The sequence below is a fragment of the Sander vitreus genome, chromosome 18, assembly GCF_031162955.1.
Source record: "Sander vitreus isolate 19-12246 chromosome 18, sanVit1, whole genome shotgun sequence".
In the NCBI taxonomy this organism is placed as follows: Eukaryota; Metazoa; Chordata; class Actinopteri; order Perciformes; family Percidae; genus Sander; species Sander vitreus.
In genome coordinates this window covers 16,014,722-16,038,368 of record NC_135872.1, presented here as the reverse complement: position 1 = coordinate 16,038,368, position 23,647 = coordinate 16,014,722, and the positions used below count along the sequence as shown (strand labels likewise).

The 23,647-nt window shown below is 41.6% G+C and overlaps 2 protein-coding genes across 2 annotated transcripts; both read right to left on the bottom strand.

Moving 5' to 3' along the window:
* Positions 1-833: 833 nt before the first annotated feature.
* sec63 (SEC63 homolog, protein translocation regulator) lies at positions 834-14,937 on the bottom strand. Its single transcript, XM_078274285.1, has 20 exons — positions 14,676-14,937; positions 13,601-13,700; positions 12,014-12,128; positions 11,673-11,785; positions 11,472-11,533; positions 10,695-10,753; positions 10,511-10,561; positions 10,275-10,383; positions 9,529-9,623; positions 9,250-9,382; positions 8,519-8,611; positions 8,276-8,421; positions 8,005-8,152; positions 7,462-7,544; positions 7,203-7,271; positions 6,900-7,055; positions 6,626-6,808; positions 6,143-6,343; positions 4,524-4,628; positions 834-3,981 (listed from the first exon to the last, which is right to left on the bottom strand). Exons 1-20 carry the CDS (start codon positions 14,797-14,799, stop codon positions 3,844-3,846), a joined length of 2,283 nt encoding a protein of 760 aa, XP_078130411.1. The 5' UTR covers positions 14,800-14,937; the 3' UTR covers positions 834-3,843.
* Positions 14,938-15,291: 354 nt separating this feature from the next.
* On the bottom strand, positions 15,292-18,664 carry iyd (iodotyrosine deiodinase). The gene is made up of 5 exons (XM_078274507.1): positions 18,400-18,664; positions 17,117-17,314; positions 16,799-16,958; positions 16,306-16,462; positions 15,292-16,173 (listed from the first exon to the last, which is right to left on the bottom strand). Exons 1-5 carry the CDS (start codon positions 18,593-18,595, stop codon positions 15,991-15,993), a joined length of 894 nt encoding a protein of 297 aa, XP_078130633.1. The 5' UTR covers positions 18,596-18,664; the 3' UTR covers positions 15,292-15,990.
* Positions 18,665-23,647: the final 4,983 nt, after the last annotated feature.

Sequence of the window (23,647 nt, the reverse complement as noted above, 5' to 3'; positions counted from 1 at the left end):
GCATATGCGGCAGGGAAGCGAGCGAGTAGCCTACCGCTGGCTGGTCTAGAGTCTGCGGGGCGGGAAGCAAAGCCGCAGTTTGACCTTCCCAACGCTGTCCGGAGGTTTTTGGTACGAGTTAACGTGCTCAAGGGCGCAAGTTGGGTGGGAAACGTGTTACTGACTCGTTAGCGTGGCTGTTGGTGAGGATAATTTTCTTATCTGGCTTTAAAGCTGCATCTCATTTACCTGCAGAGGGAGAGACAGCACGGTAAATAAAATAGCAGCACTCAATCTAAAGACGTTCAGCCCCCTTTTGATAACCCCAAAAAACTCCTTGATAGAGATGGAGTGTTTGAGTTGAACACAGACTTTATGATAGGCTACATTGCTTTTTATTGTTTCTCATAATAATAGTTAGTTATGGTATGGCTATAAGATATACAGATATATATGCTTTGTGGTTTCACTTCATTAGCCAAAGTACATATTTGGCCTCTCTTGGATGGCAACATGTCTCTCAATCATATTGGCCAAGTCATGTTGTTATCTTGAGGAACTGAGCCCAAATTTGCAAAACATACTGTCAGGGGATTCCCACACCTGTTCACATGAAGAGGAAACTGGTCTGCCACGTGAGCACTATAAAGTAGAATAATTAATATGTTAAGACTAGAGTTTGACAGGGGCACAAGATTATAATTATAATAATGCAGGTCCCACCTTAGTTGATATTGTGGTTTTTAACAGGTTTGAAATTCATTAAATTACAGAAAAAAGTATTCTCTCTGGGATCTAACATGCCTGTCTGTAATTAGCTACCTCCAGTCTATTGGGCAAATAATGACACCATCTCATTTAAAAGTTTTTATTTGAAATGATTTTAAATACAAATAATATACTTTTCCATTTACAATGACAGTTCCTTTGTAAACAAAAGTGGCAGATAGATAGTCATTATTGGGTAGTTTGTCCAAACTGAGGCGGCCTGCCGGCCAGTCGCCTGGACAAAGTCTGTCATGGGAAAGATGGTGTCGCATTTAACCTCACTGCAGTTTTTTTTTTTCCCACACAGCGTAAATCACTGATGCTACATTCTATTGCAGAGCGATCAATACTCAGAGTACAATATAACCTGTTAGCATACACCTGCTTTGAACACAGTTACGGGAGAGTAGTGGCGTGCATGTGAGTTTGTGTGCATGTGGTGTTGGGAGAGCGTGTCCAGAAATATTCATACCTTTATCTCTCCCCCACTAACATGACACACAAGTATATACGGCAAAAGAAAACTTGTAACTGTTGAAAGTAGATATTCATGGTAAAAGATTAGTCATTTCTTTTAAAACACTGTCAAGTCATCAACATACAGGAAGAACCCATAGAGCTAAATGAGGAAGCTCTGATTTTTTTTCTTTTTTTTTTTGCACTCATGAGTCTAACACATGTAAAAACCAAGGTTAGATTGGAACCAAACAAGACAATGTGTTGCATGTTATAACTAGAGCTTAAGTGAGATAAAAAACAAATTTTGAATGAAAGGGGATTCTTTTGGCTGGCCAGAACTGCTCTGTATTCCATAGACAGACAAACCTTTCCTTCTGAAATGGCAGTTACACTAACAAAACTGAGCTTGTTCCGCTTTAATGCACAAAGAGAAAGTGTGCTGGACAGAATCTGCTCAGTCTTACACAAAAAGTTCCTTTTAACAGGTTCTTGTTAGCAACACTTTCATTCAGATCATGAGTGCTGTGCGTGTCAGGGACCTCATACTCTAGTCCCTTTAACACAGGGCCGGTCACATCATATCACGTACGATTGCTAATCCTCTTCCAGCAGACAAAACTTCTTATTAGAGGCTTTGTCATAGCAAGATCAGTGATATGTATACCAAGACTGGTGGAGCTATAGGTTACTATGAAGAAACAAAAAGAAAAACACTTACAAAACACAAAAGAATTTTTTTCTGCTTTCCCAAGAACCACTGGGCGCATAGCACCCAAGGACTTGTACAGTATGTTGTGGTATTTCAGTTGTATTCATAAGGCCTTTTTGGACAATGAGTATACACTGGAATGTGCTACAATTGTAAAAGGAAAAAAAGGATGAAGAGAAAGGAAGTCACTTCACTGGAAAGCCACAAGTATGTATCAGTATTTGAGCCCCCTAAAGCATAACTCTCGCCAAAATGCAACCTAGGGTCTTTTTGTGAATGTACCCGAGTCAAACTTTCGTTTAAAAGCATATTTAGGACAGAAGCGCCACTTTTAAGATGTAATTATTTTCGTTTTTCGGTCAAATGGCCTTTTGAATGGGAGTGCTAGGGGCACTTTTATGCTAGCCTCAAAATAGCTATTTTTAAAACACTAAGAAGGCTCGACACAACATGAAACTTTGCTCCAAGTATCACCAGGGGCTCTACACATGAACTCCAGCATTGAGAACATTGTTTGTGTACCCAGAGTTTACTAAAAAGAAAGGTTTTGAACAACTCCTCGTAGCTCTTGTTGTTTCCGGCCGCTACCACCTCAGCAGTCAAAACGAGTCGATATCAAAACAAGTAGCCACAGATTTAGTATATCTCTTGTGCACCGGTGTAGTTAAGGTGTAGAGCCCCTGGTGATACTTCGAGCAAAGTTTCATGTTGTGTCGAGCCTTCTTAGTGTTTTAAAAATAGCTATTTTGAGGCTAGCATAAAAGTGCCCCTATTACTCCCATTCAAAAGGCCATTTGACTGAAAAACTGAAAATACGGTACATCTTAAAAGTGGCACTTCCGTCCTAAATATGTTTTTAAACTAAAGTTTGACTCGTGTACATTCACAAAAAGACCCTAGGTTGTATTTTGGCGAGGGTTACGCTTTAAAAAGACTGAAAACTCACGACCAGAATGTAGTATATGGACAAGAAGAGTACTCAAAAATTCAAACAAAACTTAACACTGCAAGTTTTGCCATTTCCCCCCTCTCCCCCCATTATACTTGAGGTCAATTCATTTCAAGATCCACCTGCTTTCAACCTTTTCAAACAGTTTGGTGTGGATCTCATGGGCAGAACAGGCATCATTAACAGAACTGACTGGAGATCAGTGTCTATCTGTAGACGTCTCCTTAAACATACAATGAGTATAAGTACATACAAGTGACTTGGCTGGTTTTGACAGCGAAAAAAAAGAAAGAAATGTGAAGAGACTCAACTGTGCCCCCATGCGCTGAAAGGAGCAAACGTCCCAATGGTTGATGTGATCCGCGACGAAAAAAGGGCTAAGGCTCACTCTTCTGCAGTTTTAAGTGTACAATAGAAAGTATCATTTGCGTGGAAAACATCAGTGCCGAGTGATTTTTAAAATTAGGAGCGAGAGTGATCTCATGATTTCCATATGGAGGTCATGTATTTTTGTAAATTTTGCAAACGGAATTAGCTGTTCTACATCCCCCTCAAGAAAAGAAGAAAAGAGCCCAGATAATAGGTCCTTCAGTCCACAGTGTGTCAATCTTTCATACCTGTACAAACACATACAAGGTTACAAACACACACACACACACACCATCCACTCACACTCTCATGTGCACTCAAACGCACACACGGGCCTGGGTAAGTATTCACAGGATTCTCTTCCGCCAGCAACGGAAAGTAAATGAACAAGTCTCTGTAGAAAAGGGGAAATGGAGGGGAGGGGGTCGCAGTCCATGAAAAGAAAAAAGGGAAGGAGAAGAAGGAGGGATCTGTGTGTATAAATTGTCCCCGGTAATTCTGTGAGTGTGTGTGTGTGTTGCGGGCACAGCTTTGCTGCTCCTCGTTCGCTGCTCTTGGGTGCTGTGGGGGGGGGGGGGCTGAGTGTGTGTGTGTGTGTGTGTATCCGCATTCAGTCGTTGTCCTCGTCATCGTCTTCACTCTCCTCGATACCGTCGCTGTCCTCCTGCTCCTCGTCCTCCTCCTCCGTGTCAGGGATGTCCCACTGTGGGTGGTTGTCCAGCATGGCTTTGGCCTCGTGGACCTCCAGCTGGGAAAGCACAAGATGTATACGTATAAGCGCATGGAACTCCTACGTTTGGTCATTTAACAGAGGCCATTACTAACTCTCTAGTCACTGAACATTAGAGCGCAGTATTCGTCAACATCTTGACTTGTTTCAACCGTTTCACAAATAAAGCAGCAATGTCTTATACATTTAAATGACACTGGACAAAAAACAAATGTTAAACTGCAAACTGAATGTGCAACAGAGAGCAAGCGGAGTCACCTTGTCTAAATGAATGTGGATAACCTTTCAAATAGCATTAAAAGGTATGTTCTCATTATCTCTGAAACTCATCAATGTCTGACCAATTACAGAAACAAGTGCACTCTCTCACATGTTAATGTCTATCAGGTTTTATGAAATAACAGTAACAATTTCTGCTCCGTTTGGCTTGTAACATATGCGCTTGTTCCTAGCACCATGGCAGCAATTAACACCATTGTTCGGTGAGCTGCTGGTGGCCGCTGGCGGGCAAACTGTTTTGGGCAGTGGCAGGTCACACACACAGATTTTTTTTTTGTCACCTTGAGTGGTTTGATCTGGTCCAGTCCCAGGTAGGAATCAGAACGAAGGATGACAGAATATTGGTAATTGCCGGTTTTGGAGGGGGCTGGAAACTTCAGCTCCACCTGGGGAACAACACACACAAACAGCTGTCAAATCTAATCACAGGAGCACTCAAGGTGAGGGCATGATTGCTGGATGTATTAAGTATAGTGTCAAAGTAAAGCATGTGGCGATGTTACGGTTGGTGGCTAAATAAAATGACCACCACATAAAGAAACAAGGTGACTGTTATCAGCAGTTAAGCAATGTTCGCCTTCGTTGTTTCTACATCAACAACAGAAACTGTAAGCGAAGCAACAAAAGGAGGCAGACCTGTAAAAGGACAAACACTCTTACACTGCTGAATATTAGAAACATAAAAAAGACAATGTGCCGTTACTGATGACGATCGTTGAGCTGCAGAGGGACGCAGTGGTAGGTAATCACAAATGAACCATCTAAGGACAGAGGATGTCCTATGCTGTACAGATTGTAAAGCCCCTTGAGGCAAATTTGTGATTTGTGAAATTGGGCTGTATGAATAATATTGACCTGACATGATGATGGGGTCCAACTGTAAATATTAGACTAGCATTACCTCAGGCTGCGATTACTATGTCGTGCAATTTACATATGGCAAACATCTAATTATCAGCACAATGATGCTAATTATTATTCAGCGGGTGAGCGGAGAATGAGCTGTGACGACAGTGGCAATTTACTGCCCCTTCCTTGTTGATGAAAGCAAATCTGCCCTCCCTAAAAAAACATGTCTGTCAAACATGCAGCGTATAAGCAGCCACACAACACAAACAACAGAAGGAATTGGTGAAGTGACAGACTAATTGATTGCTAGACAGTGAACTGTTCTGCAACATTCCTTCAGAGCGGGGACAGCTGGTCATGCAGACTTACACGGGCCTCATTAGGCTTTTACCTCGCTGTCAATTCTTATTGTTGCTGGAGAACACCAGGACCAGAGGTGCAAAATAAACACACACGCGCACACCCTCCTCTGAGGGAAATAATGACAAGTGCAAAGGGTTGCCTAGCAACAGGATGTGCAAGAGGCTACGGTGCACAGGAAACAAGAACACACACACACCTCAACGTATTAAGACCTTTCTACTCCAGACAGATTATAGCATATGCTACATTACAACCACAAAGTATTTTAATATAACACACACACACACACACACACACACATATAAACCTGATTTTATAATACTGTGTATTACAATGGAGGAAAATGAATAGACTTTAATTTTGATAATCAATTCATGGTTTAAGCGATTTATCAAGAAGAAATGCCAAACGTTTGCTGGTTCCAGCTTCTCAAATGTGAGATATATCAGTTTAATATCATTGTAAATTTAATATATTTTGGTTTCGGTCCATTTGTTGGGACAACACAAGTAATTTGAAAAATGTCACCTTGGGCTCTCAGAAAATATAATGCCTCTTGACGGGTCAATTTTATGCTATATTATATACTACAAATTAATAGAAAATCTTGACAGAGTCATGCTCCTGTGTGTTCGCTAAACTAGATTTGCCTATTTGTCCACACACACACAGACACACACAAACTCACCTCTTCTGTGTCTTTTAGTGTGCAGACGTGGTAGGGCATGGAGACCAGGGTCTGATCTCGGCGGTCGGCGATGTAGAGCCACCACCACTCCTGCTTCTCCTCGGGGAAGTAGAGGCTGTAGACGGGGTGCGTCACCTTGGACTTGGTCTCCAGCAGGGCCCGCTCTCGCCGCTGGATGCTTTGCTGCAACGCCTCCCACTCCTGACGGGCAGGTGTGGAAGAGTGGAGGATTAGGTTGGGTACAGATACAAGCAGTGCTTCCTTTTCTTGCACATTCATTAGCTTGACTGGGAAATCAGGGCCTTGTGTTTTTTTTTTTTTTTTCCCTTCTCATGTTTAGGAAATACAGTACATAGACTGAGCGCTGCATTTTAGTGATTCCAGGTGTGGAATTTATTAGGACTGAAACACAAGACCCATGATGACCAAATGATATTGCTTAAGCCTTAGACCAACATGTGCCCCCATTTCGAGTTCTCTGACCTCTTCATCGTCGCCAGCTATCTCGTCCACCTCTGTGTCGCTTTGTTTGTCGCTGTCTTCGTCTCTCTCGCTGGGAGAGTCCTTGTTGGCTTCGCCCTCGTCCGACTCGCTGCCCTTGTCTGAGACCTCGTCCTCGTCCTCCTTCACTACTGCTGCTGCTGCTGCTGCTGCTACGACGACTTCCTGTGGCATCAACAACAGCAATTTATGATTTAAGCACCGGATAAATGTGTGTAAAAAAAAACACCAAGCAGCAACGTGATTGGACACGTACATTTCCTGCCACGTTGCCATTGGCCTGTTTGGTTTTGGCAGGTGCAGGAGTGGCCTTCTTCTTGGTTAATTTTTTCTTCTTGGACTTGGCTGTCTTCTTTGCCCCTTTACTCTTGTTCTGCCACACTTTTGTTTTGGTTTTACTCGAGTCTCCCTGCTGCACACGCAGATTAAACAAGGTTAGGTAAACATTACACAATTTCTTGAACCATAAAGCTTTTAATCTTGGCTAAATCAGACATGAACAGAGTGAATGTGTTGTCTAAATGGGTCTGAGTTGACATGTGCTGTGCGTTATCCTTACTGCTTCCTCTGTGGTGGCAGCCTCTTCTGTTAGACATGGTGTTGAGTCCTGCTCCTTTTCAAACACCTCCTACGTACACACAGTACACAGGATACAGTTAACGCATGCTTTTCAACAATGCATGCAGTCAACAGTACCCTCTAGTGGTCATCCATAGAAGTGTGTCTTAAAGGCCACATACAAAAATCCATTTGATTCACAAATGTTGCTTTTAGTAACTCATTAATATGTCAGATAATGGCAGTCAATTATTCCTTACCGCCATCCGTTTTCTGGTTAAGGTGACAGTTACTGTGACAATAGAGCCTGCTGTGATGTTATTGCTGTCTTCATCATCAAGGACTGCAAAGACAGGAAGAGAAAGAAATGTATTTCTTTTAATATCCAAATGTTTGACAAAGACAAGTGCAGAATCAGAACAGTTCCACAATGCATTTGTGGTCATTATTTATATTCTAACTAATTAGCAGTTAAACTAGACTGCGTCACCTTTTTCAAACTGCATGCAAGACTTTGACTGCATCATCTCCAAAGAAACTGCTGCCATGCTTATGCGATTTCACTACATTTTGCTCAAAAGGCACTATATGTTATGCACCTTTCTCTATGTATTAATGCTATCTTTCCTGTACTCTATAGTTAAGTAACACCAGCATCTATAATGACAACAATCATACTTAAGTGAAGTATCATAAAGTGACCAAGACTAAGATGGAACTACTGCATGTGGAGGTGCAGACATGTCACAGGTCAGCTAGTGACCAAACAAAGTGTGTTTGTATGTGTGTATTTTAGGACTAACCCTGCAGTTTGGTGTCCATGGTGATGTGAGGGAAGCTGCCCAGCACAGACAGGACCTCGTCGTACTTCTCCTCCCCCAAGAAACGCAGCATGCTGCGTCTGTCCGAGTCCTTGAGACTCACCAGATCCTGTAGGCTCCGGACTTTATACTAAAGAGAAGAGGGCCAATTATCCATTGACCCATTGCCCGACTAAAACCTGTCTTCATCTTTTTTGTCTCGAAACTGCTAAAGTGCCGTGTATGTGTGCGTGCACAGACAGTGTGCAGTTACCTTCTTAGAGATGCAGTAGCGGAGGTGCTCCTCCTCAAAGTGGGGCAGCTGCAACAGGGGTGACTTTGACTCCTGTAGACCCTGCACTATCATTTGGGTCAGCTTCATACAATTCTCTATGGTTACCAGCCGAGGAGCATGGAAACCTGAAAAGCAATGGGCAAAAATCATCAATTAAGTTGTTATGTGGGTTGTAAGAATTGTATTCAAAGTGATACCTGTGTGTATGTGTGTGTACTGTACCTCCTCTGCTGTTGGCCATCATGGTAAGCTGACATCCCACGTTGATCATCTCCTGGAGAAGAGCTGGACTCTTCCTCACCACAAACCTCTGATCTGGAACACACACACACAGAAATATTTCCCTGACCATCCTCATATTATTTTATTAGGAAATCTTTAAAAAAAAGGATAGCAATATTACGCAGTTAATGTTTGAATATTGCCCTCCACTTCTAAATGTCATTAAAAACTTCCCAGTGTCTGGATAACATGCACAAAAGTCCCAAGTGTGCGTTCACATCATACAGTGTATTAAATACTGCAGCTCTAACTCAGCCTTCTCCAAAACAACACAGCTTGCCAGAATTGTGATCTTTACGGTTCACAAACAGCTGGGGAAACTACTAAAACTACTCTAAACAGCTTGTTCTAGTTGAGCATGTAACCTTTCCTGTGTGTAGGACTGTAAACATATAAACAGGGTAGGGTTGTGTATTTGTAATGAAATCATGTGTCTTCACTACATCACTCTACACAGCTTGTGCGGCTGTTTTGTTTCCCCATTTTTGGAGCTCTAAAGAACCAGTTGCTGACCACTTGCGTTGCTTCGGAGAAGGCTGACATGAAGCTACATGAGCAAACTCATTGCGCTATCATGTGAAAGGGTTACCACATATTTCTTCCAAGAAACTTTCATCTGAAGAGACCGCAATTGTAATATCTCATTGGATCGTAAAGCATTAGGGTCTTACCTTCCTCCAACTCCTCTGATACTTCCATGCGTGCCAGATGAGCAAGCACTAAGACCCTGGCCTTCAAACTGTAAGGATAGCAGAATGGAGGCTCCTTCTTCTTTACATTGATATTTCCCAACTCGCGAATCAACTGCAAGACAGACAGGAGAAAGTTAATCTGCCCTTGTTAAAGTTGAGTTCTTTTTGAATTTCTCACACACAGATAAACGTTTGCAAGTCTGATAAAGTTGTTTACACACATGTATACCTACATAGGCATTTGTGTTCTTTTATTACCTGTGGCACTTCAATGTTGTCTGTTGGTCGTATGGTGGCATCTTTATTGCTGCGAGGGTCAAACTCAAATGCTGCGGTCAACACCATGGCTAAACCTGGAGGGCAGAGTTAGTGAAAATCAGAATTAGAAACAGATTCATGAACTTATTTTGATAGGTGGAGAGAGAGAGAGCGAGAGAATCCATTGCTAATCATAACCGTTTCCCCAACTTAAACCATATTAGTCTCGCTTTGCCAGACCCTCCCCCAAAGCGCGCAGAAGGAGGGTCTGGCTACTCCACACAGCATTCGGGGATGGGAGAAAAACGTGCTCTGGTTTAATGGCATTTCTTTAAACCAATCAGAATCGTCATGGGCAGCGCTAAACTCCGCACAGAGCCGCTGCAAAATAGTTGTGCGAGAGAAAACTCAGATTGGACAGATAGTCTAGCTAGCTGTCTGGATTTACCCTGCAGAGATCTGAGGAGCAGTTAACAATAGTCCTCATAAATCCACTGGAGTTTAAAATTCCAACACAGAGAAAGCAGAAGGAAACGGGAAATACATGCATGCGGAAGAATTTCCTGCAGCACCAGAGAAATCCCGGAAGTGGAACGCGAAGGATATAGACTAAAACCACATTAACCACATGAACACTCATTGTATCCCTTGTATGTTTTACTGCTTGTACAGTTTAAATTGTGGTTGTATCTGGTATTCTTGTTTTACATATTGCGTGACACTGCAGTATAGGAAGGGAAACTCACGCTTCATGTTCATGTTGGGCGTCTTGTACATGAAATGCATGAAGAGCTGGGTGGTGTTGATGAGGATCTGGTCTCCGCTGTATCGGATGGAGCGGTACCACCATGTGCCCTTACAATATAGAAGCAAAAACAAACACAAAAGGAATAGAGAGAAAAGTGAGAAACCCTGGGATTGAAAAAGAAGAGAGGGCATCTGTTTCATACAATCTACTGCACAGGAGACGATGGGGACTTACCACAACAACAGGAAGGATGACCATAAAGGCTAGTCCATATACTAACAGCACCTACAGAAGAAAGCAATACTCTTTGGGTTATTGATGACATTGGCGCACTGCTACTAGAATACAAAAACATTTCAAGAAAATTACGCTAGGTTTATCAGTTATAACAACATTGGCATAATCAATAATTATATACCAGCATAGAGTTCTTCTGGTCAACAATCCAGGCAGGCAGGGCAATACCAAAGCTGGTTGCTAGACAGGGAGACATAAGGACAAAAATGGCAAAATCTCATATTGCAGTAAAGCACCCTGCAACAGCACTGGGCTGTGTGGCAACGTTAGCCTCTTTCAGATCAAGTAGTTACAGGAACATAGTTGTAGGAACAGTCCACTTCTAAACAGTTCTACCAACTACTCTCCCCCAAAACTGGCACTGGCCAATTGGCAACAGTCTTTATAGCGTCTTTATAGGATCCTCGTAATGGAGTTTGAACGGCGGCGTTTAAAGACTAGGCTGGAGTACTTAACAGATTGCTAGGTCACTAAGGGTTCCTATGCGGAAAAGGAAAAAGACCCTAAGTGAAGTAGGAGCTGAAAGAGTTACAGGAACTGCGGTCAGAGGAATTTAATAATCCCCAAATTGATCCAGTTGGAACACGCGAAAAAAAAGGGTTCTAGGAACGTTATGTTCTATGAACTGCAAAAATCCCTCTGGTCAGAAAGAGGCTTTTGTGACACCATGAGAGTCTGAAAGACTACTACCACCCCCCACCAACCCCACACACACGCACATATTTTCATTGTAGGCTCAGATCTTACTGGAATAAATTGGGCTGCCATGTTTTAATTCATCTTCCCTTGTTCAACACATTCCTGATCACAAGACGCTGGCTCACCAGTATCGAGCAAAGGTGTGGCAGGCAGCACATAAAAAATGAAAATATGGGAGATTTAAAGTAGCTTCACTCACCTCCTGGACCATCTGGGTTACCATATATTTCCCAGTTCTGTCGTGACTGTTCATTGGTTAAACTGCAGGAAAAAAAAGATAAATAAAAACTTAAGGAATCGCCTAAAAATTCTGGCTTTTCAATTACTGAATCAGTTTATTGAATATGCAAATGAAGTCTTGCTGCCTGGCTTACAAAGTCAAGACCTGACTGACACTTACGCAGCATAGGCTTTGGCAATTCTCATGAATGTGGCCTCATTACCACCTTTGTCAGGATGGTACTTGAGTGACAGTACACGGTATTGCTTCTTGATTTCTGACAGCGATGCACCCTGGAGACAGAAATATATTTACAACTCCTTACCACACAGGTGTTAAGTAGCAGATACAAATTAAAAATAGAGAATACTATGGAGTCTCAAAAGTCCTGAAAGATGATATTTTTATCTTGTGTTTTATCGAAGACAAGTTATCTTCGTCCCACAAGATAAAAAAAGTGTCTTTTGGGACTTGGGAGGCTCTGTAGAATACAGCAGACTTTATGTTTTGTGTGTGTTTACCGGGTCCAAGTTGAGGACTTCATATGGATTATACTCCTGGTACTCTCTGTCCAGTTTGGACACCTTGTAGGCTAGCAGCAGGAACACAGCCCAGCCAAACAACAAGGCTGCTTTCCTGAAAATGGCAACACACACACACAAGCAAGAAAAAAGATGTCACACACAAACGTCTGGATTCGAACCTGGGCCGCTGGCAAGGACTAAGCCTACATGGGGCGCGCACTCTACCAGGTGAGCTAGAGGTTGCCCCAGGCCTGCCTCATTTTTACAAGACATATAACTGTTTGGAGTTAGGATATTATGCAGAACCAATCTGCAATCCAAACTAGCCCTCAGCATTTAAAGTCATTTGAAAGACTACAGGAAGTTTAATCTACTGCATAGTGCAAGTAGAAGGGCAGGACCTGTTTTGACGTTGTTGTTGTTGGGTATTTATGCATAGAAGTTGAACTCGTTTCCATGACAATGGAAAACCCTGTGGCCAGCTCTGCAGCATCCGTTGCCAGGACAACCACTCACTGGCCTGAGTTGTCTGGGTGGCTTTACCAGGAAAATACATGATGGATTCCCATACTAAACACCATGGTTATGATACAGTTTGTAAAAGGAAACAGATGCTGAGATTTTGAGAGAAAGGCTGATTCATTCCACCTAATAAACATGCTGGATGCTTCCACCAGCTTTAGTCACAAATGCAACCATGCAAATGAAGAATTAAGGAATTTTGAGACTAAAAACAAAATGTATGTCTCGTGACAGAAGGAGTGGAAAGTGAACGTATGAAGACAAACAGACGAGGAGGCAGAGACCGAACAAAGTGGAGATGCTCAGACAGAAACACTGTGACGGAGGAGGCAAATGAGTGAGAGAAAATAGGCAGAGTGAGACGCTGAGCCGCACTTTAACACCCATCCTTCCATTAACCCACACACGCAGAATGAACAAACAACACTGAGAAAACAGGGTTGTGTTAAGAGAAATTTTAAACAGTACAACACAATGTTTATACTGACAGCACACGCTACTGAGCGGTTTACACATGAAAACAACATTAGACGAATTTGTGCCAAAAATTACCCAATATAAAACACACTCATGAGCTTGAGTCTGCCTACGTTATGGACAGCGTGGCCTTTGCCTCATCGTCACACAATGACGTCTCTGTCCATCTGGAAACATACACTCATTGAGTGAATCAGTAAGATATAGGAACAGCTCCATGACTGAAGGATGTATGAGTGAGCTTTCTCAATGCAAATAGCTCAGGCATGTCACAGGGGTGATGTGACATTTGACAACCAAAGGAGACGGGAGCATACAACCAAGGAAACAAACCTGTTATTAAACTACCAAGCAAGATATGGCCAATCATATGTCAAGAAATGTATACAGCATTAAACTGAAGCTGCACTTGGACTAGTTCCATAAATAACTACAAACAGTGAATAAGTCAAATGATTAATTAACTCAAGTCGCCTCAGACCAACTTTAAGTAAAAAGAGCATAAGAATATACCCTCCCTGAATTTGTGTACACATGGTATTTCTTTTCACAACGAAAACTACAAACCCAAATCATTGGACTCACTTTAGTGTTGGGACAAAGCTCTGCTGTGACTTCATCAGTCTGAGCCGGTACCACAGGCACCTGCCATGTACCCTCCTCAGGCTCTTCAGACGCAGTTGTTCTGGTAAGAGGATGGACAGAGAGCAATTACTGACACATTAGTACCATCAAACCAGTCACAATCAATACGGATAGTTGAAGTTAATCTAAATCAGGGCCAGGGGTGAGTGATATTTTCACTGAGAATATAGGCCTATAATTATTGTGGATATGTTAACCAAGCAGGGAGAGGCAAATGTTACCATCATTCAGCTAGAAATAGGAAATGTGTATTCATGTCTTAATTGTTAATGCCATGATGTTAACTAAGATAGCCTAACTAAAAATACCATATTTAGTCGTAAATCAACATACCAATATAATATGCAACGTCATAAGCTCCAATCTATGGTGACCCGTCATTCAACTATTCCCAGTAGACCAGCTGAGTAAACTTTGCTAGCATGTTAGATATGACTTGTTGTTGACCGATAGGAACAGATAGCTGTAGCTAGTGACTAAGATAGGGATATATCGGGATAAGGTCAATAAAGCTACAAAGGTAAACTTGAGGACCTGCAAAAGTGCTGCCTTTTGGTATCGAAGCTCTATCTTAACTAGCTAACGTAAGCCAACACTTAGCGTTAGCTTCATTTTCACCCACTGATGAAGGCAATACTGACTAGATATGTGACATTAAGACAGATGGATAACCAATGGGATGGTAATTGGTAAAGCTGGTGTGGTAGCTAACTGTGTTAACACTGACTGGCGTGTGTTAAACTCTGAACAGTGAAAGAGACGTGGGCATCATATATGCAACGTTTGCTATCTTGAAATTACAAATTAATGTAACGTTAAGGTTGGATTAGCTCGTACAGCCTCTGCATCTAGCTAGCTAGATATCAGCAAACTAGCCAGATTAACAGACGGCCAACTGGTGAGCTTTTAACGTTAATTTACAAGAAAAGCTGCTGACTGAACACTTCACGTTACACTAGCTGTGGTTACTAAGTTAGCTAGCTAAGTTAGCACTGAGTAAGACATCGGGCCTTACCAGCATTCTGATCCCGGGGCCAGAGGTAATATGTTGCTGGGATCACAATAAGTCCGACGAAGGACGTTAGGAAATAGAAAAAGGTGTTGCCGCTGTCATCGTACTGGAACTGTTGCCCGGCCATTTCGTAGTGGCGCTTGGGTCGCCCTTCTTCTCCACCGCTGCGCTTCCCCCTTCTAGCCCAATGTGTGCGACTTAACGGACCGTAAGCTAGCCAACAGCTAGCATCCAGCCAAGACAGCAGCTCTGATTATCGGTGTACGTGGTGTACGCTTGCGCAATGTGGCCTTTCTTCTTCTTCACTGGGTGATTCAATGATGTTGTGCTTTTCCTTGGCGCTACTGACCCCTTGGGTGGCAACGTAGGCAGGCCAGAGATGCGGAGTGTGACTTTTTAAACTTTCTTTTTTTTAAAGAAAAAATATAGAATAGCTATTTTAATGTAGTTTTTTATTATTTACGGGTTCGGGGCCGACCTGCAGCCCTTTGCTGCGTGTCATCCCCTATCTCTCTCTCTCCCCCTTTCATGTCTATCCACTGTCACTATAATAAAGGGAAAAGCCCCAAAAATATAATCTTAAAAAAAGTCTGGTGGGAATTATTATAAGACCAACACATAACTTAAACTCTTTATTTGATGCCCAAGGACATTACATGTCTGAACTATTTTGGTCAGCTCTGTTATAGTTACAAAAAGAAATTACACAAGCAATCACAGAGCAAACAACTGAAAACAGATTGTACTTTATTCTTGGCAGCAGTGCTGGAACCCATCTAGATCTCAGTTTGTTTAGTTAGAGTGTGGTTGACCTTGTGCTTGTTTGACTGATTTAACATTTGTACCGGTGGATATTATATCGCAGTGAGATGTCATCCCATATAATGATGAACAAGGTTTACACCTGTTTCTTTAAACCATAACAGTGTGTTAAAATGATTAGGATTAAGACACAAAATGGACTGTAAAATATAGTAGTATGATAAAACAAAAAAAAGGAATTATCTTTATTAAATGTTTATTGTTTGCATCGAATAGTAGTTCTACTAAGAGAAACTCAACAGGATTGGCTGTTTATTTCCCCATTTATTAACTCTGGACATATCAGAATTAAACAGTCTATAGGGCTACATTCCCTTCAAAATAAAAGTAATGGCATATTAAACTATGCTTGTCAATCAGGGGTTTATTTTGAAGTCTATGAAGAGATTGATGGCATCCATTTTAAAACATTTCTAATCACATTATGTTATGTGTTTTCAGCTGTGGGCAAAGAAGATGATGGAGAAAAAAAAACATTCTCTGCAGACTGATTTTGTTATATGTGCACCATAATATCATCCAGCGGCTTGCGTTTTAAGTCAGGGACTGTAGCGTCAGAAGCAGGATAACCTACAGGAAGTAAAATCAACAGCTTCTCGTTGGCTGGCCGTCTGAGGAGGAGCCTGAGCTGGGGGCCACAGTTTAGGGGCGTCGTTGTGACGGTGACAAGACCCACATTCTGATTAGCAAATGGACAGAAAGAACAGTCATTCAGCCGCTTTACCACACATGTACTAGTTAATCCTTAATTGCATGCATTTATAAGTGAATCCATATAGTTCTATACAATCTTAACTCTGTTATTCTTTACCTGTAATGCAGCCAAGAGTAGTCCACAGGATATGGAGACACTGATTTCATTGTAGTAATGTGTCCTTTTCTTGCCGTTTGGTAGAATCCCATAGGTCTGTTTGAAGACGAGGACTAGATATGGAGCAACATCCAAGTACTCCTTGATCCAGTTTGTCCTGCATGAAGGAGGATGTTGTGAGAAAGGGGGAAGATGTGGGTGAAATTAGAAAATAAGGTTAGACTTTGCATTGGTCCTAAATAACCCATAATCATTGCGTATGTTAGGCTTACATTTAGAATCAGGGGACAGGCATTGAATGCCGTTAGAGCAGTTACAGTTGGTTTATCGTGATTTAAGCCCCCAATGTCTCCTTCCAGGCAGGGTTAAGGTTAGGGTTAGGTGCCTTGAAGTCAACGTTCGCAGCGCTGCCTGGAAGGAGACACTGGGGGCTTAAAACACCATCGAGCTTACAGTTGCTTGTTCTGTTTGTGGAATAAGTATGGGTGCTCACTTTAACTTGGCCAAATCATGGACCCACTTGTCCCCCATCCTCTGACGGTAGTTGACCTCCTCCTCTTCTTCCACTATCCGTCTGATTTTGTGCTTCGTCTCTGGGTCTGACACCACGACAAACGTCCAGGGCTCTGTGTGTGCTCCACTAGGGGCCGTACCTGTCCAGAGGAAGGAGAGGCGGTGGGGCAAGTAGTCCGAAAATAATTAGAAAGACCCAAACATTACATAGCTGCATCTGACTCTAGACCAGTTTTATTTTTTATTTTGTTTGATAGCAGATTAAAAGTGTCCCATTTGTTTAAAAATTTGCACACGCCTGCAGTGCGGATGACATTATCGATGACTTCCTGTGGGAACGGCTCTGGGCTGATGAATCGGACAGACCTCCGCTGGTTCATCAGAGTGTACAAATCCTTGGATCTTGCCAGCATCGTCTCCTCTGGGTAACGTGGTGGTGAGTAAGGCACATGTAAAAGGTCTTCATCCTCATTGCTGTCCGCCCAATCACCATCCTCTAAAAAGTTTGACAGACAGAAAGCAGGACCAGTGAGCAGCTTCAGATATGAAATAAATAAATAAGGGCATTTGCAAAATCAGCACTCTTGCATTGTAATGAAGAGTTAAAGACATATTTGATAAGGCAAAAAATAATGATTCAGTTTAAAACTTAGATGACAAATATGTTGACACACACATAATGTATGGATACTTTGTGACAGACTGGCACCTTACACATTATAACACATAATTCACCCCATACTGACAAAATTATTATACACCAGGTCTTCTAAGCTCATTTCTGTCTGTTGTAGCCAGAGTTGACTTAACCTGCTCCGGCACATGCACATTGTGTACATTGTTTAAGTGCACTCTTACCTTAAAGTACCCATCAAGTACATCGCAGACTACAAGAGTCAGCTTCATTATATTTTGCCTGCTGCACCAGACACCTTTTTTATTTTTTTATTAATCACAAACATATTTAGAAATATGCATCATGTAAGCATACGTTTCTGTATGCAATGATGTATATTATATTAATAGTATATTATTGGATTACATTTACTGAAGCATTTATGTGTAAACATTGAATGTTAGCTGGTAAAGGGCGGGCTTATTTTAACTACTCATATCATGTCAATTTGCCCGGGGAATAAAGTTTTAACGTAGAACGTAATCACTTATTAGTTATTAGTTGATTATATGTTGTAGGCCTATTGGATCTACAAAGTAGGCTAACTAGTAATTTAAGTTATCAAACAAATGTAGTGGAGTAAAAAGTACAAAAAGTTCAAGTACCTAAAAAAGTGTATTTAGTTAGGTATCTGTAACTCTCTCGATCGACGTCAATTTTACGTCCACACATGCTAACCTTAGGCCACTTAAAATTAGGCCTATTGATTAACCCAGCTGTGAAATGAATAGCCTATGTCCAAAACAACACTTAGGCCTACACTTGACAAAGGGTTTTTACATGGCTCCAAGTGTGTTTATATTGTGATGATATGGTGGTTTGGCCAAGGCTACATATCATTAGTTTCAACCAGCCTGTAAAAAGTTAGAGAAAGTAGGGGAAACAAGTTTCTGTTCAGCTCTTACCGCCCTCTTTTGTGATTTCTGTATCGTCCTGTAAGTCCTGGTCCACCCACGGTCTAAAGTCCGCTTTTGAAGCCCCTTCGGTTTTTCCCGGGGAGGTCGAGGTGGTCTTCGTCTCCAGTGACCCCAGCAGCATGAAGCCTATCACCAGGCACAGGACCACCACCAGAACAGGCGTGAGGACGGAGAGCAGAGCCATGACTGCCGGTGTTGTGCCAACCAAGGTACTTAACCCCGCCAGGATTTATATCCCCTGGCCGCGGGAGCGCGCGTGCACTCAGAGCGGAGCTTCGGTTCCCCCTACAGGTTGTCTCATTGGAACTGCAGCTGCAGCTAAAAGGTACATAGTGCTGCTTTAACTGCTGCACTTTGAATTGTTTCTGCTGTACTTCGAATTAATCTCTTAAATGGAACAAATAGCGACGTGGAAGACTCGACAGGGTTTTCCATAGTAACAAGGGTCTCATTTATCTACATAAATATGTTTATTTGTCTGTTACATTAAGGCGACGTGTGAATTGTTTAATGCGTCGTGTATTACTGTGGATTAATTGACAGTGTTTTCCAAAGTTCCATACTGACATGCACTATCTACAGGCCGACTGATAGACCTATCTATGTGAGTCATGCAGGTTTATGAACAATATTTTTCCTCGTCTTTGCTAACCCGTCCCTCCCTTCCGTCTGACGTGTTTATGTTTTAATTTAATTTAGTTTATATGGCTTTTAAATTAACCGATTTGTTCACCTGTCTACCATATAAGTTACAGAGGGGGTACACATTATAGCAGGCTGTTTTTCACCTGATATTATGTGTATCCCCTCCCCTAACATGCAAAGGGTCTGTCCTGTCATCATGTGTGTTATTTTCTGTCTTTACCAGGTCACAATAAAAAACATGAGATAATATGGAGATGTCTGCTTTTTTCTAGCAAAGGTTACAGAGGGGATACACATTATATCAGGCCGTTTTTCACTTGCTGTAATGTGTAGGCCTATCCCCTCCCCTAACATGCAAATGGTCTTATATAATGGCTATTAAGCCTAAAAACTTAAAGCCACTGAGGGGCTGATACACGGTCTTGACTCGAGCGTGCGGTGTGTAGCGATTTGATGCGGTCAAAAACTATCTGTGCTGCTCCGATTAACAGCACCCCATGTTACCTGCTGAAAGGTTCCTACCTAAATAGACATCACTCAAAAGCACACTAACACCAGTGGACAATTTGTCCTACACCCAAAACAAATAAAGTAGGGCTGTCAATCGATTAAAACATTTAATCTAATTAATTACATACTCTGTGATTAATTAATCGAAATTAATCACATACATAATTAACGAATATGAAAATATGAAAACACGACAGCAAATATGAAAACATGACAGCAAACATGAAAACACGACAGCAAATAGGAAAACACGACAGCAAATATGAAAACACGACAGCAAATAGGAAAACACAACAGCAAATAGGAAAACACAACAGCAAATAGGAAAACAAAACAGCATTAACTTCTACCGGAAAAGGTAGGGCCTATCTAGCAGAGGACGGAGCCTCCTGATTGGACAGACGGACTGTCTCTCTGTTAAAAGTAGGCGCTTTTCCGTGTTTTTCACCTCTCCTTCCTGTTAAAAGACAGACAGTCCGTACTCATGGGGATATTCCCAACTCCCTGGAAGACTGCGATTGTAACTCCCATTTTTAAGTCAAATGACCCTCTGAACATATGTAACTACCGCCCAATCAGTATTCTGCCTGTGATCTCCAAGGTTGCTGAGAAATGTGTATCAGAGCAGCTTGTTTCTTTTTTAAATAATGGTCCATTTAATCTTCATCCAATGCAGTTTGGCTTCAGGGCCATCACTCTGCGGAAACAGCTAACTGCTTTACAGAGACGATCCGAGCATTGGTTGACAAGGGAGGTGTTGTTGGCGCTGTGTTTTTAGACCTTCGTAAAGCATTTGACACAGTCAACCATCAGGTCCTTATTGCCAAACTGTCTTATTTTAATTTCTCCCCGTTAGCAACAAAATGGATTGAGTCGTATCTAACTGGTAGAGAACAATATGTTTCTGTGAGCGGTAATCGTTCATCAGCTCTTGGCTTATGCACAGGGGTACCACAAGGATCGATACTTGGCCCGCTATTGTTTAGTTTATATATTAATGATTTGCCGTTTGTTTGCCCTGAAGTCCAAACACTAATGTATGTGGACGACACAGTAGTATATGTCCATGCCAAGACAAAACATCTGGCTGCTGCCAAACTTACCACAGCCATGGATCAGATCACCGATTGGCTAAATCGTTCCTGCCTTCAACTTAATGTAAATAAAACTGTAGGAATGTTCTTCACAAAAAGACAATGTAACATTGTGTCCAGTGGCGCAAAAAGTGGGTATGCGCTATATGCGGCGCATAGGGGCGCAGCACCATGTTGGGCACCAAAGCGATGGATTAAAAAAAAAAAGTAATTATTTTTTCGGTATAATAATTTTCTATATGTGGCTGCTGTTGTGCGTTTCTAAATCATTTCTGCATTTCCTCAATGTTATTATATAACATTTTAGAGGACTAACAGGATAGAGTAGACGCCCTGTCTCATAAGATTCCATCATAGAATGTTGACATAGAAGGGGGGGGAGCGGGAGGGCGCCGTGAGCGCAGAGCAAGCAGGTACGAGTAGTGAAGTAGAGTAGTATGGAAAAAGAAAAAGAACAAAGCAAAACAGCTGTTGGGGCGAAAAATAGAAAAATAAAGAGGGAAAAGGAGATGACATGTTAAGGGATGTGACAGCAGTTAAATAAGTGGATGGTGAAAGGCAACAGGTAGGATTTAAAGTGTGACGTCTGTGCTTGGAGGCTTGCAAATATTCATGTTAACAGACTAGCTAGCGTTTGCTAACACTGGGAATGTAGCAGTGTAGAATGTATATATATATATATATATATATATTATCTAGTGATATATATTATCACTAGGCTGATAATAATTGAATTTAAGTTGCTATATTTAACAGTGAGTTCATTTCATTCAGGTGTGAGGATGGCGGATCAGGAAAGGCAGGGGAAGGCAACAGGTAGGTCCAACATTAGGTGGAAGTGTAGGGGGAGCCACTTGATACCAACAGATTAATTTCTTAATATTATTAATATGGAAAAACTAATGAACAATCTATTACATAATGTTTGTTTGACAATATGTCTTAGTGGAGAAGAACACAGGCAAGGAGTGAATGAGACAGACATAAATAGTGTAAATAGACAAAAATAGTGCAGACAGAGATGGAAAGCCACTCATCACTCAAATCACCAGTCAACCAGGGGTGATGATTAGGTTGCCAATTGTCACAATTTGGTTGCCAAGGGCGACCGGGCAACCGTTAACTTCACTGATATACTTTGAAAGATAAACCTTTATTATTTAAAGCCCATACATGATGATGTCCAGCACACTTTTTTTTTTTTTTTTTTGGAGGGGGGGCGCCAAAATTGTTGCTGCATACCCCTCTGACACTGGGTAGTTGTGCCCCTGATTGTGTCAAATATAACCATCTCAGGGCAAAACACACATTGTGCCACAATTTAAGTATCTGGGCATTATTAGCGACTCTAATCTTGCTTTTAAAGCACATATTAAAGCGTAACTCTCGCCAAAATGCAACCTAGAGTCTTGTCTTAAAATGTGTAACTTCTCACTGAAGACATTTCCTTTTTTTCCAGATTCAATGTGACCTTTGCTGCCGATGGTTCCACCATTTGTGTGTCAAAAGCCCACCAGCAGAGGGATCATTCATTTGTTCTGCATGTGTGTAGTGAACCCAATTCTGCTTCAAAGATGTACAAACATTTTTATATTTAGGGCCCGAGCACCGACATAGTCAGGGGGGAGGCTCTATTGAAATCACTTGTGATTATTATTATTATTATTATTATTATTATTATTATTAAGCACTTTAATTGCATTTTTGAGGGCCTAAACAGGCATTTGTATACTTGTTTTAGGTAATGTTCTTTATTATCATTTTTGAAAAGCCTAGTCTGTTTTCTAAGATTTTGTATAATTTAACTTTTTTTACAAGTCAGTTGCACTTGTTCTGTAAAGGCCTATTTAGCTACTGTATGTATTTTTTAATACAGCTTTTGAACTGAATAAAAAACAAACCGAAAACACACTAATACACATGAGGACAGGACAGACCCTTTGCATGTTAGGGGAGGGGATACACATTATATCAGGTGAAAAACAGCCTGATATTTTGTGTATACCCTATGTAACCTTTGCTAGAAAACAGCAGACATCTCCATATTATCTCATGTTGTTTATTGTGACCTGGAAAAGACTTGGAAAATAACACACGTAATGACATGACGGACCCTTTGCATGCTAGGGGATGGGATACACATTATATCAGGTAAAAAACAGCCTGATCATAATGTGTATCCCCTCTGTAACTATTGCTAGAAAACAGCAGGCATCTCCATATTATCTCAGGCTGTTCACTGTGACCTGGTAGACACAGAAAATAACACATGATGACAGGACAGACCCTTTGCATGTTAGGGGAGGGGATACACATAATATCAGGTGAAAAACAGCCTGGAATTTTGTGTATCCCCTCTGTAACTTATATGGTAGACAGGTGAACAAAGCGGTTAATTGAAAAGCCATATTAAACTAAATTAAATTAAAACAGAAATCACGTCAGACGGCAGGGAGGGACGGATAAGCAAAGACGAGTAAAAAATATTGTTCATAAACCAGGATGACTCACATAGATAGGCCTAACAGTCGGCCTATGTATAAGGTGCATGTCAATATGTAACTTTGGAAAACACTGTCGATTAATCCATAGTAATAAACGACGCATTAAACAATTCACACGTCGCCTTAATGTAACAGACAAATAAACGTATTTATGTAGATAAATGAGACCCTTGTTACTATGGAAAACCCTGTCGAGTCTTCCACGTCACTATTTGTTCCATTTAAGAGATTAATTCGAAGTACAGCAGTTAAACTCCGCTTTGAGTGCACGCGCGCTCCCGCGGCCAGGGGATACAAATCCTGGCAGGGATAAGTACCTTGGCAAGACACCTGTCGGGAGAGAAGAGGATACGGGTACTCAGCCGAGTGCATACCTGATGTTATGCAACGCTACTGTTACCTGGGATGGGTCTAAATGCTGAGTCAGAGCTATGTTAGCTTTGTTAGAAATGTTCCCTCAGCTTAACAGCTCTAACCCACTGC

What these genes read in the sequence shown, in the direction of transcription:
- sec63 (XM_078274285.1), bottom strand. Translation starts at nt 14,799, where the DNA reads ATGGCCGGGCAACAGTTCCAGTACGATGACAGCGGCAACACCTTTTTC. An exon ending in ATTGCCAAAGCCTATGCTGC is followed by an intron (nt 11,534 to 11,672) that starts GTAAGTGTCAGT and finishes TTTTTCCTGCAG; the next exon opens with TTTAACCAATGAACAGTCAC. An exon ending in CTGCCACCACAGAGGAAGCA is followed by an intron (nt 7,056 to 7,202) that starts GTAAGGATAACG and finishes CTGCGTGTGCAG; the next exon opens with CAGGGAGACTCGAGTAAAAC.
- iyd (XM_078274507.1), bottom strand. Translation starts at nt 18,595, where the DNA reads ATGGCTCTGCTCTCCGTCCTCACGCCTGTTCTGGTGGTGGTCCTGTGC. An exon ending in CATGATTTGGCCAAGTTAAA is followed by an intron (nt 16,463 to 16,798) that starts GTGAGCACCCAT and finishes TCCTTCATGCAG; the next exon opens with GACAAACTGGATCAAGGAGT. An exon ending in TACTCTTGGCTGCATTACAG is followed by an intron (nt 16,174 to 16,305) that starts GTAAAGAATAAC and finishes TTTGCTAATCAG; the next exon opens with AATGTGGGTCTTGTCACCGT.